Source organism: Acinonyx jubatus, chromosome F2 (assembly GCF_027475565.1).
Source record: "Acinonyx jubatus isolate Ajub_Pintada_27869175 chromosome F2, VMU_Ajub_asm_v1.0, whole genome shotgun sequence".
In the NCBI taxonomy this organism is placed as follows: Eukaryota; Metazoa; Chordata; class Mammalia; order Carnivora; family Felidae; genus Acinonyx; species Acinonyx jubatus.
The window spans coordinates 19,868,411-19,885,495 of NC_069394.1; the positions used below are offsets into that span (position 1 = coordinate 19,868,411).

General features: G+C 43.8%; 1 protein-coding gene across 7 annotated transcripts in view; it reads left to right on the forward strand.

Annotated features, from left to right (window-relative positions):
* Positions 1–457: 457 nt before the first annotated feature.
* ENPP2 (ectonucleotide pyrophosphatase/phosphodiesterase 2) overlaps positions 458–17,085 on the forward strand; it is a 110,270-nt gene continuing 93,642 nt past the window's right edge. For 4 of the 7 annotated variants that reach the window (XM_027063992.2, XM_027063995.2, XM_053208302.1 and 1 more), the window contains exon 1: positions 458–607. In XM_027063992.2, coding sequence (XP_026919793.1) covers positions 551–607 — 57 coding nt within the window. In that variant the 5' untranslated portion in view covers positions 458–550. Of the gene's footprint in view, positions 608–1,510; positions 1,953–17,085 lie in introns of those variants that run through there. The other 3 variants (XM_027063997.2, XM_027063998.2, XM_027063994.2) reach the window with 2 other exon arrangements.

The window sequence follows — 17,085 nt, forward strand, 5'->3', positions numbered from 1 at the left end:
GAGACATGACAAGAGCTGCCTGTTTTCAAATGCCACCGTATATCCAAAGAAAGGTCAAGAGTGTTACCTACATAACTGCATTTTATCCACATAGCAGATACCACAATCCTCATTTTACTGGTGAGAAAACTGAGGCACAGTGAGGTTAAATAGATTGCTCACATTTTTGTAGCAAGGAAGAAGAAACCTCGTGTATGAAGTTAAGGCCCATAACTACCAAGCTAGGTGGAGATATATATATATATATATATATATCGATCTGTCTTTTGATCTATCTATCTATATATTTTTTTCTTGTTGTAGAACAACATATGACTCCTGCATCCTTTTCTTGTGAGCTGATAACCCAGGCCAATTGTATGAACCCATTTGGCCCTGCAGGGTGATGTCCAGATTCCCTAGAGTGGCACAGGAGGCTGGTCAGAGTCCAAACCCACACCCTCCTCTCTAGAATCCGCCTCCCACACCTGGGGCTCCTGCCTGCAGGAACTATTTTCCGTTCGCTCATGGCAATGGACAGCCTTTGTCGGTGGTGTTGTCTTGCTCCGTGATGTCCTCCTCCCTCTTCTCCTCCTGGCTGACTCCTTACAGTCCTTCCAAAATGAGTGTGAGTATCACCCCCTTTTCCCTTCTATAAGCTGAAAAAAAAATGAGAATGATACCACCCGACATGTTGCCAGGGGGCTCCAGGGCATTTCTGTAGACCTTCCTCAAGCCCTTCTCAGCACAATAAAATTCTGGGATGCTGACTCCTTGTTCATCATCTGGAAGGACCCAGAAAACAGAGGGGAACAGACTCTGATCATCATTGGTGATAGACTCTGGCAGCAGCCCAAGGAACCCCTGGTTTGTACCCACACCTGGGAGTGGCCAGGCTGGTCCCCACAGCATCTTTTTAACAGCTGCTGAAGGAAAAATTTAGACAATTGAAAAAAAAAAAAAGTAGTCCATGAATTTGAGACATCTGTGGACATCAATAACCAAAACAGTTACTTTATTAAAACAATTTCTAACGCTTTCATAATTCAAAAATTAAAATAGTTATAGCCATTACTACTTTGCATTACATGTTATAATAATGTGTTAGTGTTTTTGTATAGTGTCTTTGTGTAATACTTGACTTTGAGCAGTGGGTCACCCAGCAGGGAGGTGGGTGCCTTGTGGAAGTGGAGAGGATGCCAATTTAGAGGACCCAGATTTCACTTTCTGGTTGAGTGATTGGGCAAATACCCAATTTTTCTAGAGCTTCTGTTTCTTTTTGTCTGAAATGTCAGTAATAGGCGAGCCTCCCCGGCATTGTTTGGAGGCCAAATGATAGCATGATTGTGAAAAGCGCTTTTGTAAATTGTAGCATGCTCGAAGGAGAGTAAAAAAAAAAAAAATGGTGGTATTATTTCGGAGAATGTTACAGGAACTTATACAGTATACCGCTGCCCACGGTTAACCTGGAAACGCTAATTCAGGGAACTCATCAGCGGCACCGCAGGAAACTTGTGCAGCAAAATCCTTTTGGAAGCAGGGGAGAAAATCCCACGGAATGAAGGAGAAACGCAAATCAAACCTCGCGGAGACTCTCCTTGAAAGATTACGGGATGAAAAATTAACTTGGCACAGTTGGGGGTGGGAATGTGGACGCCTGCCCTGGATGCCCCGTCTTCGGCCTCCGGACACTTTCCTTCCCCAAAGCCATTTTAGTCAAAGGTCATGTGTGAGTCTTGTCAAAGGCCAGCTTCCAATGGAATCATTGTCCCCCGGGACAGCGGCCCCCTGACTACATCTGCATTGGAGAAATCCCAAAAGCAAACGGCCCAGTGCAAACAAGAGCAGCCCGGGGCAGCCGTCCCGGGGCAGAGCTCACAGGTCCGCCGGGCCGCAGCAGAGGCCGCGTCCGCAGCGCCCGGGGCCCGACCAGGCGCCCAGACGCCCGCAGCATGACCCGCCGCGCCGATCGGGTACGGTAGGCGTCTCTCTCTTCCCGTCCTCCATTGCTGGGTTCCCGAGTCCAAGCTGCCGTTCTGTCAGCCGGGAAACCTTGCAAGGGGCCTCCAGATTTGCCGGAAAACGGTCCCTGTTGGGCTGCGTTCCCGTGCACTCAGCTGGAGCATTTGCAGGCGCGCCGGATGCAGAGCTTAACTCGTTCCGAGTTTCCGTTGCCAGGGAATGTTTGGGTTTGCGAACACTGCGCCTCTCGTTTCTGGAAAACGAGCCGGTGGAACTGGCGGAGAGGGGTGGTGGACGAGTCTCCGTTCACCAGAGCTCGAACCCGTGCCAAGCGGGAGCTCCCCGGGGGCACAGCCAGTCTCGGGGTGCTGTGAGTGTGAGTTCTCCCCTCCCGCGGCCGCGAGAGGCTCCGCGTTTTGTTTATTACCTGTCGGACAACGGCTTTTTGCAGGAGGGATGGGGAGTTTTAAAGCCATCTGTTTCGGTAATGTTCTCTGGGAGCCTACACTTGCGTCCAAAGGAAACAGAATCATCTAGCAGATGGAGGGAGCCCCTTCCACAAGGCGGGGTCCCCCTCCCGGGCGCCACAAAGGAAAGATTTGATTGGCGTGCACACAGCCGGGCGGCCGGTCTCTCGGCCCTTTGTACTTAACTATTTGAACAAGTCTTGCAAATGGATCTGGCTAATTTTGGATAAGAGTGGAGGGAGCCTGGGGTCTCGGCGGAGTAGGGGTGCTTTTGATCTGGACTTGGAAACAAACCTCCCAGGGCAAACAGAGCAGGTGGGGAGGATCGGAAGGGGCGGTGGGCACAGCCCGCGCTCGGGCGCTAGCGGCGGGTCAAAGGGTTTCGGCCGCTGCACTGCCACACTCTGGTTTCAGTTTAACAGGTTAAGCCCAGAGCCATTTCTCACTGATAAAGGGAATGAAAACAAAAGGCTTTCTAGCGCTCAGCAGGACGGAGAGGGAAGCCGGCGGGGGTATTTGTTTATGTCGTTTACCGCACGCACGCCCAGCTGCACACAGCACCGCAGCTCTCCACGCTGCAGTTCCTGAGATGTTAACTGAGCCGCTGCCCTCCCTCCCCTGCAGCTGCCATCTCCATTTTGTCGTCCACCTTCCCACTGCACTTCTCCAAACGGTGGGTGACACTGGGCGTCTCCACGCCGTCACCGCCCAGTTACTGCTTCCCTGCTCTTCAGCTGGCGTCCACCCTCGCTTCCGAACGCAAAGCTCGGTCAGGGCCGCCGGAGACCTCTCTGAACCCTAGAGCAAGTTCAGCTCTCCGCCCGGCCTCTCTGTGTCATTTTGAACTGTTGCTCGTCCCCTCCCCCACCCCCGCTCCATGTCATTACTCTCTCCTGGGTTCTGTGATACCACACTTTCCTGGTCTCCTCTGACTTTGTAGTGCCTTTCAGAGGTCCTCTCTGCATGGGCATTGGCGGATCCGACTGTTCAAGATTCTCTTCCTCTGGGAGATCTCATCTATTCCCATGGCTGGCTGCAACCATTACCTACAAATCTGGGGCCCACCCTGATCTTTCTTCTAAATACCAGCCTTTAATACAGAACATCTCCATTTTGATGTCCCTAGGAGCACATTGAAATCAGCATGCCCAAAACTGAATTTGTCTTCTCCCCCCTCCTCCCAAGCCTGCCCCTCCTCTTCCACTGGCCACTACTCAAATGGCCTCCCCAGTGTCCGGGCCTGACACAACAGAATCGTCCTAGGTGACTTCCTCTCTTTCATTCACCACACCTGATCAGTCTCTACTCTACCTGCTCAATATAATTCACATGCACAAGCCCCCTCCGTCTTACCTGCCACGGTTTTGGTTGAAATCAGTACCACCCCCAAATGGATTCTGGTCACAATTTCCCATTAGTCTCATTTGAGGCCAGCACTACCCATCTCGTGCCCTCTATCTTGTCACCATACTATGTCCAATGAGCTTTCTAAAATGCAAATATCATCGTACAGATCTGTTCTGAAAAGTCGTCTGTAGATTCCTTTTTTTTTTCCTTTTGAGAGTAGTGTTGGCATACACACGTTCTCCACAACTTGCCTTTTACCGTCCCCTTCTTATCCTTCACTTCCTCTCCACATTTTATGCACGTTTTTTTGAAAATGTAGGCACATTAAATTATAAAACATGACTCTCCTCCTTGTCCTTCTGTTAGGTCAATGTCTAACTTCTATTTTCTCCTGAAGAATCAGCTGAGAGCTACTTTCTTTTAGAAACCACCCAGACCATCTGCTCTCCATCCTCCAGAATGGGTTAGGTATCCCTCCCATATTTTTCCAGAGCTTTCTTTATTCCTTCTTTCAGAGCGTTCACCCTTCTTTCTCGCAAATATCTATTTGTCTGCCTCCTACTAGCCTGTAAACTCCTCAATTGCAGGGATCAGCTCTTTTTGTCTTAGCATCAGCCCAGCTGGGATGCTCAACAAATTTGCGTGAATTCTTGCGCAGTTCTTGCCAGTGACTGTTATGTTCAGGCATTGACTAGGATGATAGAGATACAATCTGTAAATACAGTATGATCAAGAACAAAGAGGGAAGGTCAACAATGATTATCAGGAAAAGTCATAGTCTTCATGGTTTTAACAAAGGAAGGGTTTAGACTTTCTAGGTATTTGAGATAATCCCCCAAGTCTCCAGTTCTACCAACTCACTCTCCAGTCCACATCTCAACTAATGAGTGTCTCAGACTGCTACCTGCATCTATCCTAACCTTATCCAAGACGGGGAAAAGCTGCATGAAAAGTCTTTTCCAATTTTGCTTTGGCTTTGTGAAGGCAAAGGAATCCTTTTCACTTGGAACCTGGCATGGGAAGAGGGTACTGAAGGCCAAGATAGGTGGGCTTCTGAGCCTTTTGATAAGGTGGTACCTGAGACACAAGCTGGTGTCTTCTGATACCAGAGAAGGTCTGCAAGGTCTGGGAAGGCACCAGCAGGTGAGATCTCTTAAGGGCGGCTTGGGCATGGTAGAGGCTCTGGGAGACGAGAGATGAGAAAATGCAGCTTTGGTTTTCCAAAGAGAGAAAGATATGTGTCTGAAACTCTAGACAGAGGTGAGTGACAATTAGGTTCTGTAGAGAGTTTTTGAAACTGCAAGCTGTTCTCACTTGGAGCCATGGTCCTTTTGAGATCTGGATGGACATTACCCTTCTTAGCAAAAATGGACAATATGCAGCACAAGGCACTTTCTGTAAACTTGCAGGAAGTTCATACAAGTCCACTCTTGGATTCCTTTGAGTTGACATGAACCTCAGGTTAAAAATCTCTAGTCAAAGGATTAATTCATTCAACAGACATTTGGGAGGGTAGGTGGTGATTAGTAGGAGCCAGCACATGTCCAATTAAGTGTATTTTCTCTTTTGAGAGGATCCCAGTGTAATGTGTGGTATTGAATCTGGAGTCACAGGACCTGGGCTCCCATCCCTGCTCTGGCACTCACTAGGTGTGTGACTTTCTCTCTGAATCAGAGTTGTATTATTTATTAAAAAGGGATAATAGGTATTGGGGGTTTTAACTAAAATAAATCACCTTGAATATGGTTGTACAGAATTGTCATCAATCAATTAAAAACCTTGATTTTAGGAAGGGCCCCGGTCTTGCAAAATTCTTCTGGATTAGAAGGATGCACGTGGATTAAATTAATACCTGGTTGAACGCATTTGTTAAAGGAGATTGGATTGGCAGGTGGATGTCTTTGGTGGTATGCTCTGGGCTGTGTCCTTACCCCGCTTTTATTCAATGTCGTTGATGTCCATGAAGGCATAACACATTGATCACATTTGCTTAGAAAAGGGCATAAGGATTAGGGGTCCAGAAGCTGTCAATCAGTTGTGGTCTATTTTGCCTTTTTAGGTTGTAGGGAAGTATGCAGAAATAGATACCAAATGTATTTTGCGTGGATCATAAAAGTCAATTGCAAAATTACTGGGTATATCTGCGTGAGACAGAGAGCGAGAAAAGGGATGGGAGAGTGAGAGATAAGAGAAGAAGCGGGATAGAGAGAGGGGAAGAGAGAGGAGGGACAGAGTGGAGGGGGAGGAAGTGACAGAGAGGGAAAGTTCGGGATAGAAGTTGTGGTTTCATATAGTTAAGATTTAGGAGTTTAAACTGACAATAAAACCAATAGTGATCTGTTTCTTCTAAAATAATGTTAGTTTTATGTAAAAAGATACAGAAAATAGAACATGGAAGGTGACAGTCATTCTCTGTATTGTGCAGACTGTATCTGAACAATTGTGTCTAGTTCTGATGGATACATATTAATTCATTAGCATTTATTAATTTTTGTAAGTTTATTTTTTGAGAAGGAGACAGAGAGAGAGAGTGGGGAAGGGGCAGAGAGAGAGGGGGGCAGAGGATTGGAAGCAGGCTCTGTGCTGACAGCACAGAGCCTGATGTGGGGCTCGAACTCACAAACCCGGAGATCATGACCTGAGCCAAAGTTGGACACTTAACCGACTGAGCCGCCCAGGCACCCCCATTAGCATTTTTTTTAAAGCATTTATTATGTACCAATCATTGTGCCAGATGCTGATGATTAATGGTGCTGAAAATGGTAGACCTGCCTTCATGGAGTTCACAGTCTGGCAAAGGTGCCAGAAAATAAGGAGATGATTTCAATTCAGTGTCATACTTGCTTTCATAGGGGAAGCTCAGATCCCTGTGGAACCACCTAGGAAGTGATATTTAATCCAAGCTTAATGGGACCAGGGTAGACTTTTAGAGGAAGTGATGTTTAAACTGAGACCCGAAGGCTGAGTAAGGGTTCTCAAGAGTGCAGGAGGGAAGAGTTCCAGGCAAACGTAACAGTACCCTTCAGTAGGCTGAGGGCAAGAAGCCTGTTCAAGGAACTGAACGAGGGGGTGCAGAGGGCTGAGGGGATGAGAGAGATGAGATAGACTGGTGGTAGGAGATAGGACTAGAGCTGTAATTGGTCCTCAGGAGAGTAGGGAATCATTGAAGACCGTGAAGAGGGCAGGGTCCCAATCAGTTTTGTGTTTTGGAAAGATCATTCTGGCTGCTGAATGGACAGTGGCTTGGAGAGATGGTTGACGAGGGAGGTGTTGTGGTAATATAAACAAGAGAAGATGGTGGCCCCATCCCCAATGGGAGCAGGAAAAGGACAAGCGTGGAACAACTCAAGAGCGAACTAGAAGATAGGAAGCAAGTAGTGACCTACTGTGGGAATGCTGTAGGGAGGGCGGCTACAGGACGTTTCAGCTGCAGAGGAGAGGATCTAGAAGGCTAGGATGTCTGTCTTTACATCTTTTACTCTCATGTGGAAGAGAGATTAGCATTGTGTTTCTCTCTCTGAGATGGAAGAGCTGGGCCAAATGGGTGGGAGAGTCAGGGAGATAAATTTCAGCTCAATACAAGGAGGAATTTTCTTTCTTTCTTTCTTTCTTTCTTTCTTTCTTTCTTTCTTTCTTTCTTTCTTTCTTTCTTTCTTTCTTTCTTTCTTTCTGTTTATTTATTTTGAGAGAGAGAGAGAAAGAGAGAGAGGCGGGGGCAGAAAGAGAGAGAGAATCCCAAGCAGGCTCCACACTGTCAGCATAAAGCCCCACGTGGGGCTCAAACCCACGAACTGCGAGATCATGACCTGAACCAAAATCAAGAGTCGAACGCTTAACCGACTGGGCCACCCAGGCGCCCACGAGGAGGAATTTTCTAACAGAGCTGTTCCAAGGCAATAAGCATTTTGTCACAGAGATATTTGAACAAAAACAAACACTTTGTAACTGTTCTTGGCCAAGTCGGAGAGGCAGGAATAGAGGTGGCCTGGCTGGATGGGCACTGACATTTCCTTCCAACACAAAGATTCCAGGATTCTGTGTATGAAATTCCAATATCTCAGCCTGGCTGGTGTGATCCAAGCCTTTGTAGGGCAGCCATGGGTCCTGGTTTCCCTGCATAGTCCTGGTGCCTACTGTCTCCTGGTAGCTACTTCGAGTCCTCACTTTCACTGCTGAAGGGCCTTAGTTTGAACAATAAATTTCCTGACAATTCATGCCCTTGACTTAATATTCCTGCCTGGTCCCCTGGCATCCCGTTAGAAACCCTAGGAACTACTCATACTGAACTATTTGTTACTTTCAGAGGAGACTCAGCGTTTTTGCTGCCTGTTTGTTTACTTATGACCTTTCTAATGTCAGGACCACCCCTCCTCTGTCTAACCTGTTACTTCATTGAGAATATACTTTTTCATTAAGGCCTAACCTAAATTAAATGCTGAATTTTTGTCAAGCCTTCCTTTAACGTCATAGGCTGCATTTTAGTGTTGAGTATGTAATTATTTTTTATACCTATTTGATCTTCTTCTATTATCCCCTAGAAGCCCAGTACTAAGAACTGTGAAAAATGCAGTAACCCTATGGTATGAATGGTGCTATGTCTAAGGCAAGAACCTTTCGGAAGGGAATTTCTATTTATTAAAAAAAAGTCATATTTTCATTTTGTAAGTGATACATGCATTTTGTAGAAAAAAGTTAAATAAGGAAAATACCAAGAAGAAACAAAATATTGTCCACATCTTAGTACCTGGAGATAAGCATATTAACACAGGGGTGAATATCTTTCTCTAGGTTTATGCACATGTAGATTTAAAATCAGAATCATGGGCAGCTGGGTAGCTCCGTCAGTTAAGTGTCCGACTCTTGGTTTTGGTTCAGGTCGTGATCTCATAGTCCATGAGTTCGAGCCCCACAACAGGCTCTGTGCTATCAGTGTGGAGCCTGCTTGGGATTCTCTCTCTCCCTCTCTCTGTGGCCCTCTCCCACTTGTACTCTAAACAAACAAACAAACAAATAAATAAATAACTTAAAAAGAATAAAATCAGAATCATGCAAATCCTTCTGTAACTGTTTTTCCTTTAACAACATACCAAGAATATTACCCGATGCCATTTATATATTTTTCAAAAACATGATCTTCAATGGGTGTATTGCGTCCCATTCTGTTGCCTCATTATTTGTTTAACAAACTCCTCTTGGTGGACATCAGGCTGTTTCCACTTTTTTGATAGTATAAAAAATGTTATGATTACCCCCAGAGACACATGTCCATGCACCCATATATCTATTCTGTAGGGGACATTTATAGTTTCTAAAGTGGTAAGACAGTTTATGACAAAAACAGGATACTGAGTTGCTAAGAAAGGATGAGTTAAAAAAAGTCTGATTTCACTTTTAAAAACTTAATTCCTATTCTGTGTTATATAGATGTATTTATAAGATATTTTATTTATATGTGTGGACATACTTATTAGCTTTTTTTTGAAATTTAATGAAGGCATCTGATTTGGAAACGTGTCAACAATAGGTAAGCTTGATGCAGAAGTGAGACGTAGCCAATACATGTCTTTTTTTTAAAGAATTGAGTTTGAAATCTACAAACTTCAGTATCTCTGTGACTATCAGTATGACAAAATTTTATTCTCAAGCCAAATATAAGGAAAAATGGTGACATGTATGTTATAAGATAAAGATAATTTTCTAAAAAGAAGGACACTGCCTAATGTTTCGGTGTCTAGAGAAGGTATGTGGCCATGGCCTTAGATCCTTACTCTGAAGTAAATAATTTATCATCTTAGACACTCAGCAAGCAGGTACGTCTCCATTTTAAAGTGAAATGTTTTCATCTGGAAGCAGGCGTTGGTTGGGAAACACTGTGAATGAATTTGGTGACTTTTTAACAAAATAAATAGAAGATGTTGTCACAGGTTGAATTGTGTCTTTCCCTTGTCTTCCCCTACCCCCAACCAGTTGAAGTTCTAACCCCGAATACCTCAGAATGTGACCTTATTTGTAGGTAAGGTTTGTATTAGTCTGGACACAATCAATAAGTCTCTCTCTCTCTCTCTCTCTCTCTCTCTCTCACACACACACACACACACACACACACACACACACACACACATCTTCTATTGATAAACTCTATCTTTATCTCTCTGGCAGCTAATATAGAAAGAGTTATTATAGGAATTGGCTCATATGATTGTGGAGGCTGAGAAGTCCAATGATCTGTTGTCCACAAGCCGGAGAATCATGGAAACTGGTGGTGTAATTTAGTTTGAGTCCAAACAATGAGAGGCTGATGGTGTAAGTCCCAGTCTAAGTCTAAAGGTGTGAGAACCAGGAATGTAGATATATGAGGGCAGAAAAAGATGGTTGTCCCAGCTCAAGCTAAAAGAGAAAATTTGCTCTTCCTCCTCCTTTTTCTACTCAGGACCTCAGTGTATTGGATGATGCATTGGTGAGGGTGATCTCTTCTACTCAACTGATTCAAATGCTAATCTCTTCCAGAAACACCCTCACAGACAGACCCAGAAATGTTTTACCAACTATTGGGGCATCCCTTAGCTCAATCAAATTGGCACATAAAACTAACCATCACAGGGTCTGCACAGAGGTAATCAAAGTAAAGTGAGATCATCAGGGTGTGTCCTACTCCAGTATGACTGGTGTCCTTATAAAAAGGGGAAATTTGACACAGAGATATTCATAGACGGATCTCTTCCCTCTATGAATATTCTTCCTGTGGGAAGAAACACAGGGAGAATATGGCCATCTACAAAGCCAAGAAGAGAGACCTGGAACAGATCCCGCCCTCACAGCCCTCACAGGGATCACAGGGAACTGACCCTGCCGACATCTTGACTTCGGACTTTCAGCCTCCAGCACTGTGAGTCAATACATTTGTGTGGCTTAAGCCATTTGTGATACTTTGTCATGGCTTTCTACAGACTTAGATTAATACAGATTTCATGAGAGCTTAATTCCCCTAGCATGGTTTCAGCTGGTAACACTCAATACATTATTTTGCTCTTCAGTCACCAGAGATTCTGCTGTTATTCATAGGAATGATAGATGACAGAGTCTTGCTATTTCCAGTTAGCAAAGCATTTCCATATCCATGATCTCCTCTGACCCTGACCAAAGCATAAGAGATGATAATTCTTATATCTCTGTTTTAGGGATAGGAATTGGAAGTTGAGACGAGATCAAGGTTGTACAGCTTGGAAGTGGTCGAGCTGAAACTCAAACATGGACTTTTGATTCTAAATACTATACTATTAATTAAAACACAGTGCCTCTCACCTTCATGGACATGCCAAATACCATCTTTTGTCTTTAAAGTTTGAAAAGATATGGGCTGTGGCATGCTAAGCCACATTTCTCTCTCTCTCTCTCTCTCTCTCTCTCTCTCTCTCTTTTTTTCTAAATCCCCTGAGAAAGATTTTATAATCTGACTTGTTGGAAGATATCTGATGCCTGAAGTCACCAGCTCCTCCTCCCACATCTTCATTATCAAATATTTATCAGGAATTTAGGCGCCAGTGTTTATGTGCGCAGAATATTTCTTCTCCACTCAGAAGCTTTGTTTACTGCCAAACTGGGCTCTCTTAGTACACAGTTTGATTGCTGACAAATCCAATTGCAAAACTTTGGACGTGTTGGACATAATTGGGTTTTTCCATCATTAATACTGCTCAGATATTAATTCAACTAGTGACATGAGGGGTGCCTCACAGTTTCCAGAAGCTGCTTGACTTTAATCAGCAGGAACAAATGCAAGATTATTGCACTTTTTCCTTGGGTGACCTAAGCTTGTTCTTGGCACCCGTGAGCGCAGAGCACTGGTTGTCTTATAAGTATTTCAGTGGCTTCTACCCAGGGGACTTATTAGTTTTGAACCTTGGGGATAATTCCATAAGAATGTAATTCTTTGCTGAAGGAACAAAATGTTGCTTGTGTTGGGTTATTCTTGTTATGCGATAAAACCGGTGATTTCCAAATTGCAGAATCCTAGAAGCCTATAGGTAGTTTGTCAGATTTAGGAAAACACAGACAAGCAAAACAAGACAGGCAACAACATCAACGGGAAACCTCAGGATTTCCCGGTTAAATTTCTATTTCAAATAAACAATAAATTATTTTTTAGTTTAAATATGTCCAAAATATTGAAAACACTAAAATCTATTGTCTCTGGAAGTCCTTCCTATAAAGTAAAATTAGGAGTAGAGTGTTGGTAATTTCTCAGTATTTCAAAAGAGTTTATGAAAGTTATACATTTACCCATGTAAGGCTTCAGAGGTTCCTGACAGTGTTAAATTAACTTAGTTTTGGTTGGGTTTTTTTTGGATCAACTTGAAAGCACTAGTCATCTTATGATGAAACCATAATTATACTATCTTTTTTGATGACTTCTTGTATTCTAGGGATCATGAAAAGCACATATATTATCTCATGTAATCTTCAAAGCCAGAGATTGGCAAACTATAGCCCTGCTCTGGTGGCTGTTTTGTAATAAAGTTTTATTGGAACACAGTCACCCCCATTTGTTTCTGCAGAGTCCGTGTGTGATTTTACACTACAATAGCAACTTGAATAGTTATGATAGTGATCATTGCATGGCCTGCAAGACCTAAAATATTTATCATCTGGCCCTTTACAGAAAAAGTTTGCCTACACCTGCTCAAAACCACCCTGGGATGGAGTTCCTGTTATTCTCATTTTTAGAACGAGGAAAAGTGAAGGCCTAAAGAGGTTAAATAACTGGCCACGGTCTCATAGTTCTTAGGAGGCCAATGCCTTATCCATGAGGCATCTGGGGCTTCGCACAGCTCTTAGAATTCAAACTAAGGTCTGTTAGATTCCAAAACTTCTGCTCTTACTACAGGTGGTCTGGAAGGTTGATTGTAGATTGCATTAGTCCTAAATGGGCTTAGCAGTGGGGAACTGATTTGTAATTTTTTATTTAATACCCTTCATCTCAAAGACAAGGCAGATCTTGTGGGTAGTGTTTAAGTGCTCAGGCTCTGGAGCTGCCACTGTTTAAGCCCCGTGTCTGCCACTGAATTTCTCTGTACCTCAGTTTCTGCCCCCATCAATTACAGATGATAACAGTACCTATATGCGTGATTGTTCCTCAAGTTCAATGAGTTGATGTCTACAAAGAAATCAGAAAAATACATGACATGTAGTCTACATTTGTTACTTTTTTTTTAATTATTATTTTTTAAAATGTTTATTTATTTTTGAGAGACAGAGAAAGACAGAGCATGAGCAGGGGTGGGGCGGAGAGACAGGGAGACACAGAATCCGAAGCAGGCTCCAGGCTCTGAACTGTCAGCATAGAGCCCGATGCGGGGCATGAACTCACAAACCGCGAGATCATGACCTAAGTGGAAGTTGGATGCCTAACCAACTGAGCCACCCAGGGGCCCCTGTTCTTTTTATTTCAAATAACTATCTTCTCAAACTTGGGGTTAAAAAAGAGTTTGGCAAAGTTGAGCTTATCTGCTGTGGTTGGTTGACAGGACACCTCAACCAGGAGATCTACAGAGCATGGCGGCCCCTGCTTGTCAGGTAACAGCTAAGATAGACGCTCTTCCAGCTTCTCTGTGAGAGACGTCTTCGGCCTAACTATGTCTTTTAGTCCTTGGCTAGCTACGTTTGCCTTGGGAAGGCATGTTGTGAGATGTTACAGGATGTTCATCCAGTGCTCACTGGATCCTAACCCCCTTATTACTATTACCCTCGATTATTTATAGTCTTGACGTCCACTCCCCGTGGCTCTAAATTCACTAAAAATGTAGTCAGGCTGCCAGAGGATGACCTTCCTAAATAACACAAGGCAAGCAATTTTCCTAAGAAACACCTCGATCTATAATTTGATCCTTAGGCAAAAACAAGGAAAAAAAAGTTTTTCCCAGTATTCCTCACCCTCCAAAGCAACTTTTGTGTATGGAATCACTGGGAGTACAATCTGTACGTAGAACGTAATAAGCATGTTAGAATGGCCTTGATCTTTTGAGGGGATTAAGGATTAAAGTTATTCCCTGAGAGGGATGGGAGCAGAAGGCTTGAAAAATCTAGAAAAATTTCTGACATTGTATACAGACACTTCAGTGGTTAGTCAACATGAAGTAACTAAAGACATGGTTGAGGCTCCTGGAGGCTTTGTTAAAGTGAAGCGACATAAGTGTGCGTGGGCATCAGCAGCAAGGTTCTGCAATTTTCCCAGCATTTCTTGGGTGCCTGGGGACAGGGACAAGAAAGTGGCATTATTTTTCTAGCATTGAGGCTTAGCACTCCTCTAGGACCGAGAGAGTTCTTGAGAACTCTGGCCTTGGGGGCCAGACTGGGTAGGGACGGAGGGATGGAAGAAGGCCCAAGCCAACTCTGCTGCCATTTCACAGGAAAGTAAAACTGTAAGACACTTGCCTGATCCCTTTCCTCCTCTGTGTGAACCCTCTACACTCTCCTTACAATTTCCTTCCTCTTTCTTCACCGTCCTCTTCCTTTGTTAATATATTCAGCCAGTGTTAATTGAATGTCTCTGTGTGCCAGTCACCATGCTAGGCTCTGAACATAAGAGGAAAGGGGCATAGACTCACTAATATTGTGGAGCTTACAGTCCAGTGGGAGAGGTGTACATGCCAAGAGTTAGGGTAAGTATTCAAAGACAAATAGGTGGGGGGAGAAAGGGAATAACAAGATGACTGGGAAGCAACAGGGTCGAGGGCTCTCTGGACTGAGAACTGAGGGTTGAAGGAGAGCAGAGAAGTCTGATGAATTAGTTTCCAAACCCGTCCAGCTAGTGAGTGGCCACACTGAAGTTTGAACCCGGGTTTGCCTGACTCTAAGCTCTATCCACTTTGCCCTAAATCTTAACCCAAAGAGAATTACACTTGCTCTCAAAATGTTTCCACTTAGTTGTGTTGTACTCCTGCGAAGCAACCTGAATAATATGAAGGAAAATCATTCATTCATTCACCCCATCTGATCATCTACGATGGGTTAGCACCATGTGCACATAAGTGCAAAGTGCAGCTGTGAGCACCATTGCTGAGGAGTGCTGAGGAAAGCATTGTTAGGCTGGAGTTGACGTGATACAGCCAGTCGGCAAGCCCTTCAAATTCATCACAATGCCCCCTTTACTCCACAGGATCGACCCTCATTAACATGCAGGCCATGTGCATCCTACTTGCTTATTCCTTTGATTCCTAGACAAACACCAGCCTAATAAAGAGGCAAACAAGTCTGTGCAGGACACAAGTCTGCCTGGGAATGCAGGTATTTCTGAGAGATTAGGCTGAGGCTAGCAGGTTGCCACTGGGTGTCTCTTGGCACTCTGGGGGTCAAGGGTAATATTGCTCACAATGCTAATTATACACTGAGACCCACTGCCAAGTGAGGCTGAGAAGGTCTGAAAATTAGAATGGGCGGCCATCTTGCTTTCTGCCTGGGGAATGTGGCTGGTCCACATGCAGAAAGTTCAACACTTTCTGTGCCAGATGCTGTAGAACTTGCAGGAGATGGTGGAGATGCAGTCCCTGTCCTCAAGAAACTTTCAGTTCAGTGAAAAGAATTTCAGACAGAACAAATACAACAGAAGGGGCAAGGTCAGGTGGAAAGATCAGGGACTTCAAACCATTCAGACTGCATTTCAGTTCTATCCCCATCACTTACTGTGTAGCTGTGAGCAGATTATTTAATCTTTCTGGGTCTTGGTTCTTCACTCGTAAAATATGATTCTTTACTTCATGCTATTTTATAACCACCTTCATAGATGGTGTTATATTTATTATTGTCACCATGAGAATATGGCAGATTGTTGTTTTAACACTGGACGACTTTTGGCAAATTATTCAAACTCTTCATCTGTAAAATAGGATAATCCTAATGGCTTTATTTGCGTAGCTCAAGGGCCAACTGCATTCTCTCCTTGTTCCCACCATCCTGTTTTATTCTTTATTCATAGCTCTTGTCAGTAATTGACATATTTGTATAATTTATGACTTTTCCATCCAACAAAATATAAGCTCCATGAGTAGGCACTTGGGTTATTTTGTTAATTGCTGGTGTCTTTTCTGCCTAAAACAGTATTTGCTGCATAAATGGATGAATGAGCAAGTTCATGTTAGATGTTTGGCCAGTGGTTGACTCCCAGTAGGGGTTACTGTGCTCAGTGCCCTTATTATGATTAGATTGTGTTGGGTGCAGTGAGAGGAACCAATACAGAAAGATTGCTCCCAGCTCTGTCAGGGGGCGATCTTTGTCCTTACACTGGCGTCTCAACTGTGTTGTAGTTGAGTAGAACAACTGGATCATTGTCAATAGGTCACATGAGATTAACTGCAAAAGTAAGAGTGAGAGAATTTTTATCAATTCTCAGGAAGAAGGGGAAACAGCAGCAGGAAGGGAGAGAAGACTGGGAAAAAAAGAGAAAACAGCATCTTTTGCAAAATGCTTTGTTACCTGAGACCATAGGCTACAAGGCTGTGACTGAGACTGGCCAGCCACAAACCTAGAAGGCATGTAAGACAGGCTGCATCAGTCAGATGACACAAATAGAATACATTGGTATAATGGCTCCAACCTGTAGTTGGTGTGAAAATGAGAAACCATCCTTTACAGAGTCCTTCTTTATCTGAACTCTTAAAGGCACTAGAGAAAAACCCTTCAAATGCCATCCAAATGTGAGGTTGGGGGAATTTTTGTAATAAACCAAATGTATGGTGGCATAGTGTACTATGAAAAGAAGTACTTAGAAGCTAGACTTTGGTTAGGCAGACCTGAGTCTGAATGAATCTGCATCACCTTGGGCAAGTTACTTAAACTTCTTGAGCTTCTGTCAAAAAGAGAAGCCAATACATACTCTGCAAGACTGTGGAGAGGATTTCTGTGCAATGTCTGGCACATTCTATGTGCTCAGTATATGGTAGCTGTTATTATTAACAATCAATACTACAAGGACTATTTTACTTAATCCCCACAACTCAATGAGGGAGGTGCTGGGTTTACTCCCATTTTACATATCTAGAAGCAGAGGTCTGGAGAGATTTCCCAATTCAGGCCACACAGCTAGTGAGCATCTGAGCCATGACTCTAACCAAACCCGACAGCCCAGGATTTTAGTAATTAACAAGTTGTATAACATCTCTCATTAGAGCCACAGAAGTTTAGCGGGACAATATAAGGTCCAGAACTTCTGCATTGTCTTGCATAATACTCTAGTGGCAAGCTGAGGTCATTTGTATTTCAACTTTGCAGTGGCTCTCTGTTTATAAAGGATTATAAGAGACCTGTAAGGCTAGGAGAGGCAGTATAAGGTCAGCTT